At 48.7% G+C, this 15,047-nt stretch overlaps 1 protein-coding gene across 1 annotated transcript in view; it reads left to right on the plus strand.

Annotated features, from left to right (window-relative positions):
- The first annotated feature begins 1,612 nt into the window (after positions 1 to 1,612).
- CHRNB3 (cholinergic receptor nicotinic beta 3 subunit) overlaps positions 1,613 to 15,047 on the plus strand; it is a 31,972-nt gene continuing 18,537 nt past the window's right edge. Inside the window, exons 1-2 of the mRNA XM_070459758.1 lie at positions 1,613 to 1,892; positions 14,682 to 14,833. Of these exons, the coding sequence (XP_070315859.1) occupies positions 1,841 to 1,892; positions 14,682 to 14,833 (204 nt within the window). The 5' untranslated portion in view covers positions 1,613 to 1,840. The remainder of the gene's footprint in view (positions 1,893 to 14,681; positions 14,834 to 15,047) is intronic.

Genomic DNA, 15,047 nt, shown 5'->3' on the forward strand with positions numbered 1-15,047 from the left:
CTGCCTCTCCTGGCAAGACTGTTGGGACTTTATGCTGGCACCCTGCTGAGCATCAGCAGGTGTTTGGAAGTCGCTGATGCTCACAGAGGAGGCTTAATGAGGTAGAGGGAAATTTCGATTGGATTACATCAGTGTGGCCCGGGTGGGCTGGCAGCACCCGGAGGTTGCTACTTCAGCACTGGGGCCCCATCCGGGGACTCTGCTCCCACCCAGTTCTCTTCTCCTTCCAGCCCTCACCTACTCTTGCCCCATCAGCAGATTTGCATTTCTTGAGGACCCTCTGTGTGTGGACAGCGCTGAGCTAGGTGAAAATCAGACCAACTGTGGACTAGGTGAATCCAAAGAGGAGGTGGAGATTTCCACCTCCAAGTCCTGGGAGCGATACAGAAAAAGACAGTACTCTGACTGTCCTTTCTCTTGTGGATTATCTGCGGGCCCTGGAGGCTCCAGGGAAACCCGAAGGATGCTCTGATCGTGAAGCACGCCAGAACCCCTAGACAAGGGCAATGAAGGACATAGTCATTCGTTTTAAAAGCTGAGACGTGGAACTTCCCTGGTGGCTCAGTAGTTAAGAGTCTGCCTTGCAATGCAGGGGAGACAGGTTTGATCCCTGGTCTGGGACGATCCCACGTGCTTCGAGGCAACTAAGTCCATGAGCCACAACAACTGAGCCCGTGCGCCCTAGAGCCTCAGCTTTGCAACAAGAGAAGCCCTCGCAATGAGAAGTCCATGCAACACAGCTGCAACGTAGCCCCAGCTTTCTGCAACTAGAGAAAGCCCGGGTGCAGCAGTGAGGATCCAGTGCGGCCAAATATAAATAAATAAATAGAATTAAATTTTTAAAAACTGAGGGGCAATTGACATACAGCACTGTGTTAGTTTCAGGGTCACCACATAAAGACTGGATATTTGTATACATCGTGAAATGACCACCACAATGTCTAGTTAGCACCCATAAGTACACATGGTTACAAAGAGTTTTTTTTCTCGTGATGAGAACTTTTAAGATCTACTCTCTTAGCAACTTGCAAATATGCAGTACAGAATTGTTAACTATGGCCTTCCCCGGTGGCTCAGCAGCAAAGAATTCACCTGTGATGCAAGAGATGCAGGAGATGCAGGTTCGATCCCTGGGTCAGGAAGATCCCCTGGGGGAAGGGCGTGGCAACCCACTCCAGTAATTCTTGCCTGGAGAATCCCGTGGACGGAAGAGCCTGGCAGGCTGCAGTCCGTAGGGTCACAAAGAGTCAGACATGACTGAGTGATTGGGCACAGCAGCGTTATTAACTACTGTCTCCATGTACAAACGCCCCCAGGGCTTATTTTATACCTGGGATCTGTAGCTTTTGACTCATATTCACTGTTTTTAAGCTGCAAGTCCAAAACGAAAGACGATGGGGAACGCTGGAGGAGAAACTTGCCCTGGCTTTCGTGTTGCGTGTTTTCATTTACGGTTTTTCTCTTTCACACAGATCTCCAACCATGAGCAAAACAGCACACAGCCCTCAGAGTTGTCCGGCTTCACCCTTCAGCCCCTCTCCATTGCCCTGCGTCTCTTGGCGGGAGAGTGAATTAATAAGTCAGGAGTTAGGACCCAGAGATAGTTCTCAGACTTACACGATCTGACAGCTGGCTGGGAATCAGTGAGGTGTGCTTTCAGAGACCTCGGGCTGATCTGAGCCGGTTTGAGCCTGGTTTACTCTCTCCAGGTGCCCTCGTCCTCTGGGTTCCACTCTGGACTTTGAAGCTCTGCGTTTTCTCTTCAAAACCCCCCTTTCTGATGGAAATATCCTGCTGTTAAAGAGGAGGAAGGCATTATCTCTCCCAAGCCGGCATCATAATGCTAGCAGACTTTATCCTGGTGCTCAGCACCCTTGGGGTCACCCACTCAGGTAAGCTCAGGTCGAAGCAAATGAAAACTTGATCATTGCTGGTGCTGATAACATCAGGATTAAAAAATGTGATGTGTAGGTATTTTAGGTTAATCTTTGAGATAACCTTTAAAAATGTAGCTCCGATGAGTAATTCCATGAAGTCTGTATATTGCTAAAGAAATCATATGAATTCTGTAATGTCTGTACTTTTGCCATTGACTCTCTTATTCTTTTGGAGTCACTATGAGCTTGGTAGGAAGATATGAAAGCAGGGGAAATGTTATCAAGTGCACTGAATGACACTCAGAGAATTGTTAAAATATTTGGCATAGGGATTGATTATATCAACATTTTAGTATCGTATTATTAACAATCATTATAGCTGTGTATAGATGCTTAATTGACCAAAATATCGTGCAGATATAGAAATACTTGTATAAATTTGTGCATATAGGTGTATTTAGTATGTTTTTTATATCACAGTTAAGCAAATGTCCGTGAAGTGCTGTGAGTTTTCTGTGACTATCATCCACCAGAAAATAAAGGCATTTTTAATAAAGAATGAGGACAAATAAAGGAGACAGAGGGCATGAAAGGAAAGTGGGAGAAAATAACTGGGAAGTTTAGGGAAACGTGGTCAACATCACCTGCCAGCTTTCTGGGTGTAGGAATCATTTCACTTTTACTGCAACTTAAGAACAGCAAGCTCTTCCCCTGACACCAGATTCCATACAGAGCCAGGAGACAGATGGTGAGAAAACAGTGTAGTTCCTGTAGCAGTTTGTATTTATTTGTCACTAGTGTTCTGGCCACATGTAAGTATTGTCATTTTCAGATGGAGAACCAGAGGCACTGAGATTGACTTGCCCAAGTCCTTAAATAATGCTTGGATTTAAAATCCCGTGACTCACACACACACCCGAACATTATTATATCTTCAAAAACATGGCCTGTGCTCAAACCTGGGGCTCAAAACCACACAGAGTCATCTCTAAGTGCAGAGAGCGTTGAATCCAGTTTGAAATATCACTAAATCTGATTTCTTCAAAGTCTTTTTTTATGGAAGTGTGGTTGATTTACCATGTTGGTCAGTCTCTGCTGTATAGCAAAGGGACCCAGTTATACAAATATATACATTTTTTAAAGTGTTTTTTTCCCCAAGTATTTTTAATCCCAAAAGACTGGATATAGTTCCCTGTGCTGCACAGTAGGACCTTGTTGTCTGTCCATTCTAAATAGTTTGCCTCTACTGATCCTAAACTTGCAGTGCACCTTGCCAATCATAAAAATAATAATAAACTTCTGTGTGTTTTAGCGTGCAATTAGTCTTACACATAATCAGCTTCTATGCAATTCATGTCTGGTGTTTTTCTGCCTTAATTACTAGAGCATCCTATTTCCTATGCAGGAATTGATCCCTAACATTCTTTTCGGCAGAGAAACCATCTCCCGGGTCAGCAGGGCTGGTTAGCATAACCCCTCAGAGTCACCCTCAGCGGGTTCACCCATGCCTGCTTCTCTGCCAGCAGTGACAGTTGCATAAGACGGTTGGAATCGGACGAGAGCCTGGCCCCCGGCTTTCGTAGGTGTGCTGCGGGAGTCTAGAATTGTGTGCCTAGCTGTGTGCACCTGTCACGGATCTGTAACAAGTTCACGTAGTCGCCTGCGGTAACTCTGGAGTTTGTGAGCGTTTCTAGATCCACTGGAGAGTCTCTTTCTATTTTTAGATCTGTGCCACCTTTCCTTAAGTTCTTTAACTTCTCTACTCATTGTAAAGAAAACGATGAGTTTCCTTTTCTTACACAAAGCTACTTATTTCAAATAACAAGGGACAAGCCCTCATTTCTGTTTATCTGGTCTTGGTGGAAGGATTGCTGTCTATGGCCACACTTTTGTCTACTCCAGAAATAGGGACAGTATCTTATTCCTCTTCCCATCCTTCTTAACAAAAGATGATGTGTGTTATTCATTAAAAAAATATTTATTGAAGGTCTACCACATCCTAGGAATTGTTCCGGTATGTGGGATGCATGGAGGAGTAAAACAGTTGTTCTGAGAAGCTCTCATGCGAGCCAAAAGCTATTAAATATTTATTATTTGAGTCCATCCTGTGGGCTAGCTATACATGTTGGCAGAAGAGACCATTTGTGGTAAGATTTTTTTTTTTTTTTGGATGAGGTAGTGATAATGAATGAAAGGCAAAACGAAAATACTCCAGAAGGTGTTAAATAAAGTAAACAACAATACTTGCTGAGATTTGAAATTCTTCAATTATCTGTTTTCTCTCCTAGCTGAGAATAAACAGGGGTGGCATTTTCAGTAAAATCATAAATAATCATGGGAAGTTTCACCTACTAAGTTTGAAATAGGGTTCATTTATACTATACGTTACAGGTGTACAATGTGGCGACTCTCAATTTTTTAATTATTGTGTTTGTTTACTCTTGGCCGTGCTGGATCTTCATGGCTGGGCTCTTCTCTAGGTGCGGCGAGCAGGGCCCCTCCTCGATATGGTGCTCGGGCTCCTCACTGCGGCGGCTCCTCTTGTTGGGGCCCCCAGGTTCAGCAGTTGTGATGCGTGGGCTTAGACCCACGTGGGATCTTCCTGGGTCAGGGCTCGGACCCACCTCTCCTACCTTGGCAGGTGGAGCCTTCACCACTGAGCCCCAGGGAAGCCCTGATTCACGGTTTTTAAAGGTGGTGCTCCCTTTGTGGTGGTGTTCAGTTGCAAAGTCATGTCTGACTCTTTGCGACCCCGTGGACTGTAGTCCTGTCCCTGGGATTTCCCAGGCAAGAATACTGGAGTGGGTCGCCATTTCCTTCTCCAGGGGATCTTCCCGACCCAGGGATAAAAATCCACATCTCCTGCACAGGCAGGTGGATTCTTTACCACTGAGCCATTATCAGGAAAGCCACACTTCCTTTGTAGTTGCTCTAAAGGATTGGCTATATTCCCTGTGCTGTACGTATGTCCTCGTAGCTTACTTCATACCTAATAGCTTGTTCATCTTTATCCCCTGCCTCATATCACCCTCCCCTGTCCGCGCTGGTAACCACTGGCTTGTTCTCTTTACCTACGTGTCTGCTTCTTTTAAGTTATATTCACTACTTTGTTGTCTTTTTATCATCTACTAAGTTTTATCAATTATTCATATTTCAGTGTGAGAGAGTTTGCCAAAATTTTTATAAAAGTGATTATTGATGTGGGATTGAGCAGGGCGCAGAGTCTGAGCCTCCAAAGAAAGGAGAGGAAATAGTCCTGAGGAATAAAGAGAACAGAGTCTCAAATCGTAGGTTCCAAAGAAAAATTTGTCTCAAGCTGGTTGTGGGCACCTGATCCAAATCTGTCTCGATTCCACCCTCTGGCGTGGAGCGAGCCCTAAGCTCATCACAGCCAGCGCCTGATCCCGGGGTAGCTTTAGTTATCGTTACCCAGATCCCTTCTCTGCTGCAGCCAGGGGTGAAGGCCTGTTCCCCAATCAAGGGTGCAGCTTACACGCCGGCTCTCTTTGTATTCGGGGGAGCAGCAAATATTGGCAATAAGGGGTTGCATTTGTGGCTGTTTTATGGACATCAAGACCCTGGAGGCACAGAGTGTGTGGGTGGCCAGACCTTCCCCATCATCTACGGCCCTGTTTTCACGGCCTAGAATCAGGAGCAGGCTCTCATCTCTGAGTCTGAGTCCAGGGCCTCTCTATGTGGATAAATATTAATTAGGTTCTTCGTTCTATTGAGTGACAAGTTTGGCAAGAGACTCGGTGGCCTGAGCCGAGGGCAGTGAGCCCTCCTGCAGCACGGCCCCTGCCCAGTTTCAAGCGGAGGAAGTCGCTAGGATCAGGAGGGCGCTGCAGCCCTGTCTGTCTGTCTGTCTGTCCACATTGCTCTCAGGTGCACTCTGGTTCACCTTTTTTTTTTTTTGCCCTCTGCCTGCGGGACTGCTTATCTGGTCCCAGGGGAAAGATTTTGACAAAGAAAACCAGGGCAAAATGGTCAAGTAGAACTGGGAGTTCCCTGGCGGTGCAGTGGTTAGGACTCTGTGCTTTCACAGAACTGAGGCCAAGGGTTCAATTCCTGGTCAGAGAACTAAAATCCCACAAGCCACATGGCAGGCAAAAAAAAAAAAAAAAAGACTAGGGAGAAGAGAAGAAAGGGAGAGAAAGGAGTTCCAGGGGAAAACAAAATTCCTTTTTCACCAAAAGAGATGGTGGAAAGCATTTCTAACAGGCAGCACACACTCTCTGAAGATGTATGTGTACGTTAGACTCTGTGTGTGTGTGTGTGTGTGTGTGTGTGTGTGTGTGTGTGTATGTGTGTGTTGGGGAAGCTACAGGGAAACGTGGGGAGACCCTTGTCCAGTCTGAAGCAGAATGGCTCTGTTCTGTGACTGTAAAGCGCCAAGCAGCCCCCCGCCCAGAGAGTGACCCCAGAGCAGCACCCAGTCAAGAAGCCCACCCACAGCAAAGCAGCAGCCTGCTGGGTGCCCCCTGCCGCAGAAGGAGATTGGGGGGCAGATTACAGAACACTCTCAGCAGGGTCGAGTGTCTCCCCAAGACCACACAGACACCACCTGGGACCTGGTTTAAGAACACCATGCTCCCCAAAGATACACCACTTGAAACAACAGTTTGGAAAATACAGTGCTAGCCCCACAGCAACAAAAATAGCAGTAACATTGAATGTGCATTCATAGACGTGAACTGCTGGAGCAGATTTTGTGTGGCAGGGAGACACGCTGGCAGGAACAGTCTTTGCCTCCCCAATCCATGAAGAACTTCATGAGCTGATGGAAAAGATGGCAACTTGGGAGTCAGAAGACCACAGCACCCCTCATTCTCTGGGTGACCCCTCCCAGCTCTCCTGGGTCTTCACCTGTGAAGCAAGAGGCTTACGTGTCTTGAAAGTCCTTTCCAGCTCTGTGGTCTTCATGTCTTTATCATTTATCTTTCTCTCCTCTTTAATTGATGCTGAAATGCTCTCCCATCCTTCCCCCCAGGAAGCTGACTTTGGGGAACGAAACCCCCACAGCAGAGCAGGGAGGAGGCTCACTCATCTTCCAAGAGCAGTTTTCCTTCTTGTCAGTGGATCACTAAGATGAGTCTTAGAAGAGTGATCTTATCTAATGAGTTTGAAAAATAAGTCCGTTTGCAAAAATTGGGTTTACACACAACTGCTCAGGCATCTCTTTCTTTCTTTTTTTAATTTGTTTTTGAAGTATTACGGAAGTACAGTTGATTTACAGTGTTGTGCTAATGTCTGCTGTATAACGAAGTGATTCAATTATATGTGCATATATTCTTTTTCATATTCTTCTCCATTATGGTTTATCATAGGATATTGAATATAGGTCCCTGTGCTATGCAGTGGGACCCTGTTGTTTATCCATCCTTTTGTAAAATCGACTGATTAATTAACTTGGCTGCATCGGGTCTTAGTCGGGGCCCAGGGGACCTTCTCTGCTGCACGCGGGATTTTTCACTGGGCCGTGTGAGGTCCCCTAACTGTGGCACGCAGGCTTCTCTCAGTTGTGGTGCATGGACTCCAGAGCAGGAGGGCTCAGCAGTTGCTGTGCGAAGCTTTAGTTGCCCTGCAGCATGTGGAATCTTAAGTCCCCTGACCAGGGATCAAACCCACGTCCCCTGCGTTGGAAGGCAGATTCTTAACCATTGGACCACCAGGGAAGTCCCGATCCATCTCATACATCACAGTTGGCGTCTGTGAACCCCACCCTCCCAGTCCTTCCCTCACTGACCCCCCACCTTGGCAACCACCACGCTCTTCTCCATGTCTGTGAGTCTGTCTCTGTTTCATAGATAAGTCCATTTGTATTGTATATTAGAAGGAATCCATTTATTTCTTGAGACCACTTGTCCTGGAAATCCTGAGAACATTTGTGGTTCTACAACTTCTGAAGCCACGAGCTGGTCCCGTGCCCCCACCCCTCAAGAAAATTATAACCTTCTGTGCATTTATTCATTCGTTTGCTCATTCCCTAGAATCATCTCATGTTTATTGAGGCCCTAGCCTCAAAGAATCAACATGGAAGTCCTTGCCCTTCCTCATAACATCCCATTTTACAAGAACAAACCAGAAACCTTTCCAGGCCTGTCCTCTACATCTGCTTCAATAACATCAGTGACTTCAGTTTCTATTTGGGGAAGATACTAGGCAGAAAGCATCCAACCTTTGGCCTTTATCTTCTCTTTATTGGTAAGGTCTGTTTTGGTCAAGGCCCTTTTGTACTAGTCAGCTCAGGCCACCATGACAAAATACAACAGACTGGGTTGCTTGAAACAAATTTCTTTTCTCACAGTCCTGGAAACTAGAAATCCATGAGCAAGGTGCCAGCAAGCTTGGTGTCTGGTGAGAGCTCCCTCCTGGCTTGTTAACAACTGTCTCTGGCTGTGTCCTCACATGACCTTCCCTCTGTGTTACCCGGAGGGGTGTCCAGGGGTCTCCTCCTCTTCTTATGAGAACCCCAACCCTGTCAGACTAGGGCCCCACCCCTATAACTGGATTTAACCTTAATTACCTCTTTTTAGGTCCTATCTCCAAATGCTGCCTTCCCTGTGGCTCAGCGGTAAAGAATCTACCAGTCAATACAGTAGCTGCAGGAGATGTGGGTTTGATCCCTGGGTTGGGAAGATGCCCTGGAGAAGGGAATGGCAACCCCCTCCAGTATTCTTGCCTGGAGAATCCCATGGACAGAGGAGCTTGGCGGGCTACAGTCCATGGGGTCACAAAGAGTCAAGTGTGACTGAAGTGACTTAGCGAGCACGCATGTTTCCAAATGCAGTCATGCTGGGGTTTCAGGCTTCAACATATGGAATTGATGGGACAAACATCCAGCCCATAAGAGCCAGGACAGAGCTACACCTTTTCCTCCTCAACTCAGAGGGCAGCTCGCCTTCTGACGTGGGTCACAGGATCAGAACCCACAGAGTCCTGAGAGCACATCTGCTCGCTTCCCTCTGGAGGCTGGTGAAGAGCAGGGTCCAGCCGTCTTCTCAGAGGGGGTGGGCTTGGGGGCCACAGGGGCCGGGGAAGGTCAGGTCAGTCTTAGGAGACCCTTCCCAGCATGCAACTCCCACTGCCTGCAAACCGACAGTGAGGTTATCCTGCCAGGAAGGAAGTTCCACAACCCAGTCTCTGCTCTTCTTAAGATGCTTCTCACACGTCCAAAATCGTGATGGTGTAAGACCATTCCAGCGAAGAAGCCCATACGGTATGCATGAGTGGTGCGTGTTGTGTGTGTGTGGTGGGTGTTTCATGTGTGTTGTGTGTGATGGGTGTGGTGTGTATGTGTTGTGTGTAGTGTTTGTGGTGGGTATGGTGCCTGGTGTGTGTGTGGTATGTGTGGTGTGTATATGTGTTGTGTGTGTGGTGTGTGTGTGGGTGTGTGCTGTGTGTGCTGTGTATGGTGTGTGGTGTGTGTGTGTGGTGTGGGTGTGTGGTGTGTGTGTGTGTGTGGTGTGTGTGGTGTGTGTGTGTGTGTGGTGTGTGTGGTGTGTGTGTGTGTGGTGTGTGTGGTGTGTGTGTGCTGTGTGTGCTGTGTATGGTATGTGTATGGTGTGTGGTGTGTGTGTGTGTGGTGTGTGTGTGTGTGTGTGTGTGTGTGTGGTGTGTGTGGTGTGTGTGTGTGTGTGGTGTGTGTGTGTGTGTGTGTGTGGTGTGTGTGGTGTGTGTGGTGTATGGTGTGTGTGTGCTGTGTATGGTGTGTGGTGTGTGTGTGTGGTGTGTGTGTGTGTGTGTGTGTGGTGTGTGTGTGTGTGTGGTGTGTGTGGTGTGTGTGTGTGTGTGTGGTGTGTGTGGTGTGTGTGTGTGTGTGGTGTGTGTGTGTGGTGTGTGTGTGCTGTGTGTGCTGTGTATGGTGTGTGGTGTGTGTGTGTGGTGTGTGTGTGTGTGTGTGGTGTGTGTGTGTGTGTGTGGTGTATCTGTGTGTGTGGTGTGTGTGGTGTATGGTGTGTGTGTGCTGTGTGTGCTGTGTATGGTGTGTGTGTGCTGTGTGTGGTGTGTGGTGTGTGTGTGTGGTGTGTGTGTGTGTGTGTGTGGTGTATGCTGTGTGTGGTGTATGGTGTGTGTGTGGTGTGTGTGCTGTGTATGGTGTGTGTGTGGTGTGTGTGGTGTGTGTGGTGTGAGGTGTGTGTGTGGTGTATGTGTGGTGTGTGGTGTGTGTGTGTGTATGGTGTGTGTATGCTGTGTGTGTGGTGTGTGTGTGGTGTATGATGTGTGTGTGGTGTGTGTGCTGTGTATGGTGTGTGTGGTGTGTGTGTGTGGTGTGTGTGTGCTGTGTGGTGTGTGTGTGGTGTGTGGTGTGTGGTGTGTGTGTGTGGTGTGTGGTGTGTGTGTGGTGTGTGTGTGTGTGTATGTGGTGTGTGTGGTGTGTGTGTGTGTGTGGTGTGTGTGGTGTATGCTGTGTGTGTGGTGTGTGTGGTGTATGGTGTGTGTGTGCTGTGTGTGCTGTGTATGGTGTGTGTGTGCTGTGTGTGGTGTGTGGTGTGTGTGTGTGGTGTGTGTGTGTGTGTGTGTGGTGTATGCTGTGTGTGGTGTATGGTGTGTGTGTGGTGTGTGTGCTGTGTATGGTGTGTGTGTGGTGTGTGGTGTGTGGTGTGTGGTGTGTGGTGTGTGGTGTGTGTGTGGGTGTGTGGTGTGTGGTGTGTGTGTGGTGTGTTGTGTGTGTGGTGTGTGTTTGTGTATGGTGTGTGTGTGGTGTGTTTTGTGTGTGGTATGTGTGTGTGGTGTGGTGTGCGTGGTGTGTGTGGTGTATGGTGTGTGTGTGGTGTGTGTGTGTGTGTGGTGTGTGTGGTGTATGCTGTGTGTATGGTGTGTGTGGTGTGTGCTGTGTATGGTGTGTGTGTGGTGTGTGTGGTGTATGGTGTGTGTGTGCTGTGTGTGCTGTGTATGGTGTGTGTATGGTGTGTGGTGTGTGTGTGGTATGTGTGGTGTACGGTGTGTGTGTGGTGTGTGGTGTGTGTGTGTGTGCTGTGTGTGTGCTGTGTGTGCTGTGTATGGTGTGTGTGTGGTGTGTGTATGGTGTGTGTGTGTGTGTGTGTGTGTGTGGTATGTGTGGTGTGTGTGTGGTGTGTGTATGGTGTGTGTGATGTGTGTGTGGGTGTGTGGTGTGTGTGTGGTGTGTGTGTGTGGTATGTGTGGTGTGTATATGTGTTGTGTGTGTGGTGCGTGTCTGGTGTGTGTTGTATGTGGTGGGTGTGGTGTGAGTATAGTGTATGTGTGGTGTGTATATGATGTGTGTGGTGTGTCTGTGGTGTGTATGTGTGGTGTGTGTGTAGTATGTGTGTGGTGTGTGTGGGTGTATGGTGTGTGTGTGCTGTGTGTGCTGTGTATGGTGTGTGTATGGTATGTGGTGTGTGTGTGTGGGTGTGTGGTGTGTGTGTGGTGTGTGTGGTGTGTGCTGTGTGTGTGCTGTGTGTGCTGTGTATGCTGTGTGTGTGGTGTGTGGTGTGTGTGTGTGGTGTGTGTGTGCTGTGTGTGCTGTGTATGGGGTGTGTGTGGTGTGTGTGGTGTGTGGTGTGTGTGTGGTGTGTGTGTGGTGTGTGTGTGGTATGTGTGATGTGTGTGTGGGTGTATGGTGTGTGTGTGTGTGTGTGTGTGTGTGGTATGTGTGGTGTGTGTGTGGTGTGTGTATGGTGTGTGTGATGTGTGTGTGGGTGTGTGGTGTGTGTGTGGTGTGTGTGTGTGGTATGTGTGGTGTGTATATGTGTTGTGTGTGTGGTGCGTGTCTGGTGTGTGTTGTATGTGGTGGGTGTGGTGTGAGTATAGTGTATGTGTGGTGTGTATATGATGTGTGTGTGGTGTGTCTGTGGTGTGTATGTGTGGTGTGTGTGTAGTATGTGTGTGGTGTGTGTGGGTGTGTGGTGTGTGTGTGTGTGGTGTGTGTGTGCTGTGTGTGCTGTGTATGGTGTGTGTATGGTGTGTGGTGTGTGTGGGGTGTGTGTGTGTGGGTGTGTGGTGTGTGTGTGGTGTGTGTGGTCTGTGTGGTGTGTGCTGTGTGTGCTGTGTATGCTGTGTGTGTGGTGTGTGTGGTGTATGGTGTGTGTGTGGTGTGTGTGTGGTGTGTGTGGTGTGTGTGTGTGGTGTGTGTGTGCTGTGTGTGTGTGTATGGTGTGTGTGTGGTGTGTGTGGTGTGTGTGTGGGTGTATGGTGTGTGTGTGTGTGTGTGGTATGTGTGGTGTGTGTGTGGTGTGTGTATGGTGTGTGTGATGTGTGTGTGGGTGTGTGGTGTGTGTGTGGTGTGTGTGTGTGGTATGTGTGGTGTGTGTGGTGTGCAGTGTGTATGCGGTGTGTATATGATGTGTGTGTGTAGTATGTGTGTGTAGTATGTGTGTGGTGTGTCCGAGGCCCTGGGGATGAGGGGTGAGGCCGGGATGGGAGTGGGTAGGCGCCCTGTGGGGCCTGGGAGGCCATGGTAAGAACTGGGCTGTTTTTCCCCAAATTTGATGGGAAACCATGGGGAGGGTTTGAGCAGGAAGCTGACATAATCCTCCCCGGCTTTTAAGCGATGATCTAGCTGCTGGGCGGAAAATGGACTGTGAAGGGGTGAGTGCGGCAATTAGCAGGCAGCACACGGATCCACGGGGGAGGTGATGGGGTCTGAGGTCAGGGCGGCACCCGCAGAGGAGCTGGGAGCCGTCAGAGCTGCCTGCTATTTGGAAGGAAGCTAAGCCCGGATATCCGGTAGGGAATTCGTGAAGGGCAGCCTGCTCTCCCAGAAGGCTTCAGGAAGTTTCTATTCTCTATTCCTCTCCCTGCCCACATTTCCCGGAACGTTTTAGGGCCTGTACGGAGGGCTGTCCTGGCCGCCACCCACTGACCCGCTCTTCAGTGCAGTCATGCTGGCTAAGAATAGATGAAGTATCCAAGTTTAAGCCTGGTTAGCCCTTTGAGTGTCTGTGGATGTGCTCAGCTGTGTCTGACTCTTTGCAAACCCATGGGCTTCAGCCCACCAGGCTCCTATGTTCTTGGGATTTCCCAGGCCAGAGTACTGGAGCAGATTGCCATTTCCTTCTCCAGGGGATCTTTCCTGACCCAGGGATCAAACCCACATCTCCTGCATTGCAGGTGGATTTTTTTTAAGGCTGAGCCACCAGGAAAGCCCAGCTGTTTGAGTTATTAAGTGCAAATATAAGGTTGCCCCTCTACCACTCAGATGCATCTCCATCAGCTTTCTGGTGCAGAAGAGAAAGGGCGCGGCAGCCAGAGCATCAGCCCCATTATCCACGCCCTGCTCACCCCGGGAGGGGGTTACCAACTACTCTGAGAATCATCACTCCTCAGTGAAGTGGAGGTCCCACGCATCTGTGGGGAATGGTGCGACTTTGCTTTTCTTCCCACAAAGAAACTCACCGTTTTCATTGGTCAAATGTGGGGGTGTGTCTTGCATGTGACCCGGCCCATCACATGTGCATCCGTCAGTGGGAAGAGAAGGTTTTCTGTGGGAAAGCAGAGGGTGTGGATTGAGTCACTCTGGGACTGAAGAGCATCCCGGACGGAGGAAGGTGGGGCCTAGTTAAAACGACAAGGAGGGGCTTCCCTGGTGGTCCAGTGGTTAAGACTCTGAGCTTCCAATGCATGGGGCACAGGTTTGATTCCAGGTCAGGGGACTAAGAACCTGCACATGCTGATGCAGCCATAATTAACTAAGTTTTAAATTTTTTTTTTAATTAAAAAAATATGTATAGAACAATGAAGATCTTCCTGGTTTAAAATTGGATAGCACAGAAAAAAAAACAACAACTGACCTCGAGACCACATTCCTAAACCACTTCTTCAGTTTGAGAGTTAAAGCTTGAAATTAGGGCTTCCAAACATTTAGGGGCAGAGAAGAGTTGTCAGAAGCTGGCTGTTGCAAGGGAAATCTTGCACAGGAGGAAGGGACCGAGCAGACAGGCCAGGTGGCGGGTGTTCTGTGACCACAGGCTGGAGGCATGGGAAATGGCCCTGGCCACTCCCTCCCTTGGTTCATTCATTAAGTAGATACACGGTGAGCTCCTGGTGTGGCCGAGCACCGTGCTATGTGCTGGATGAACACCATCAAACAACGTGGAGTGTGCCTGCCCTCGTGGACCCCAAGGGCAGGGCAGACAAAGACAAATATAGACAGACTGTGAAAGGGACATGGAGAGGCCAGGCCAGGCGCGGCGGTGGGCAGTGCATGCAGGCAGAGACAGCTGTGGAGGACAAGGGGGGCAATGTGGGTGATCCTTTGGGGGTCAAGGTGATGACCTCATGATGGGAAAGTCCTATGAGAAAGTAAAGCTCTGGGTAAACTACAGAGTCTGCATGCATGCTAAGTCGCTTCAGTCGTGCCTGACTCTTTGCAACCCTATGGACTGTAGCCCACCAGGCTCCTCTATCCGTGGGGATTCTCCAGGCAAGAATACTGGAGTAGGTTGCCATGCTCTCCCCCAGGGAAAAGTATAGAGCCTACTTTTATTTATTTTTTTCTTCCAGTTTTATTGAGATGTAATTAACATATAGCCTTGTGTAAATTTAGGACGTCCAGCATATTGATTCAACTTAATGTCCATCACAGAAGGATGACCACAGGATGGCTGATGAACATCCACTGTCTCAGACAGGGACCACATTAAAGAAACAGAAGGAGAGTATTTACGTGTGGTTGGGGAGGGAGCTGAGGTGGAATAGGAGAATGTAGACCGAGAAGCCCAGTAGCCTTGGTCTTGCCTTACTGAATCAGGCTGTCTAGAAACACAGGACGGTCCAGCTGGGGGATGTGGGGTCAGCTGTCCCGCCTCCCCGGTTAATTCGGGTCCCCTCCTGTTCGTCCAGCCGCTGCGGGATTCAGGTCCATAGCCGAAGAAGAAGATGCACTGCTCAGACACTTATTCCAAGGTTACCAGAAATGGGTTCGCCCCGTCTTACACTCCAACGACACCATAAAAGTCTACTTTGGATTGAAAATCTCTCAGCTCGTGGATGTGGTGAGTAATCCCTGGCCCTCAGCTGAAAAGGACATGCATTCCTTCACCCGTTGTCCAGGCTAAGATTTGATTTTGTTTTCTTTCCCTCTGTCTGCCATTTCAGTCTTAAAAATAACTCAGCCTGAGAGAAAACCTGCCCTGAGAAGCCAGTGAAATGACCCGAGGAGAGAATGTTATTTTCATGGCAACACTGTTGTAGGGGAAGGGGGACTTC

The sequence above is a fragment of the Odocoileus virginianus genome, chromosome 32 (genome assembly GCF_023699985.2).
Source record: "Odocoileus virginianus isolate 20LAN1187 ecotype Illinois chromosome 32, Ovbor_1.2, whole genome shotgun sequence".
NCBI lineage: Eukaryota > Metazoa > Chordata > Mammalia > Artiodactyla > Cervidae > Odocoileus > Odocoileus virginianus.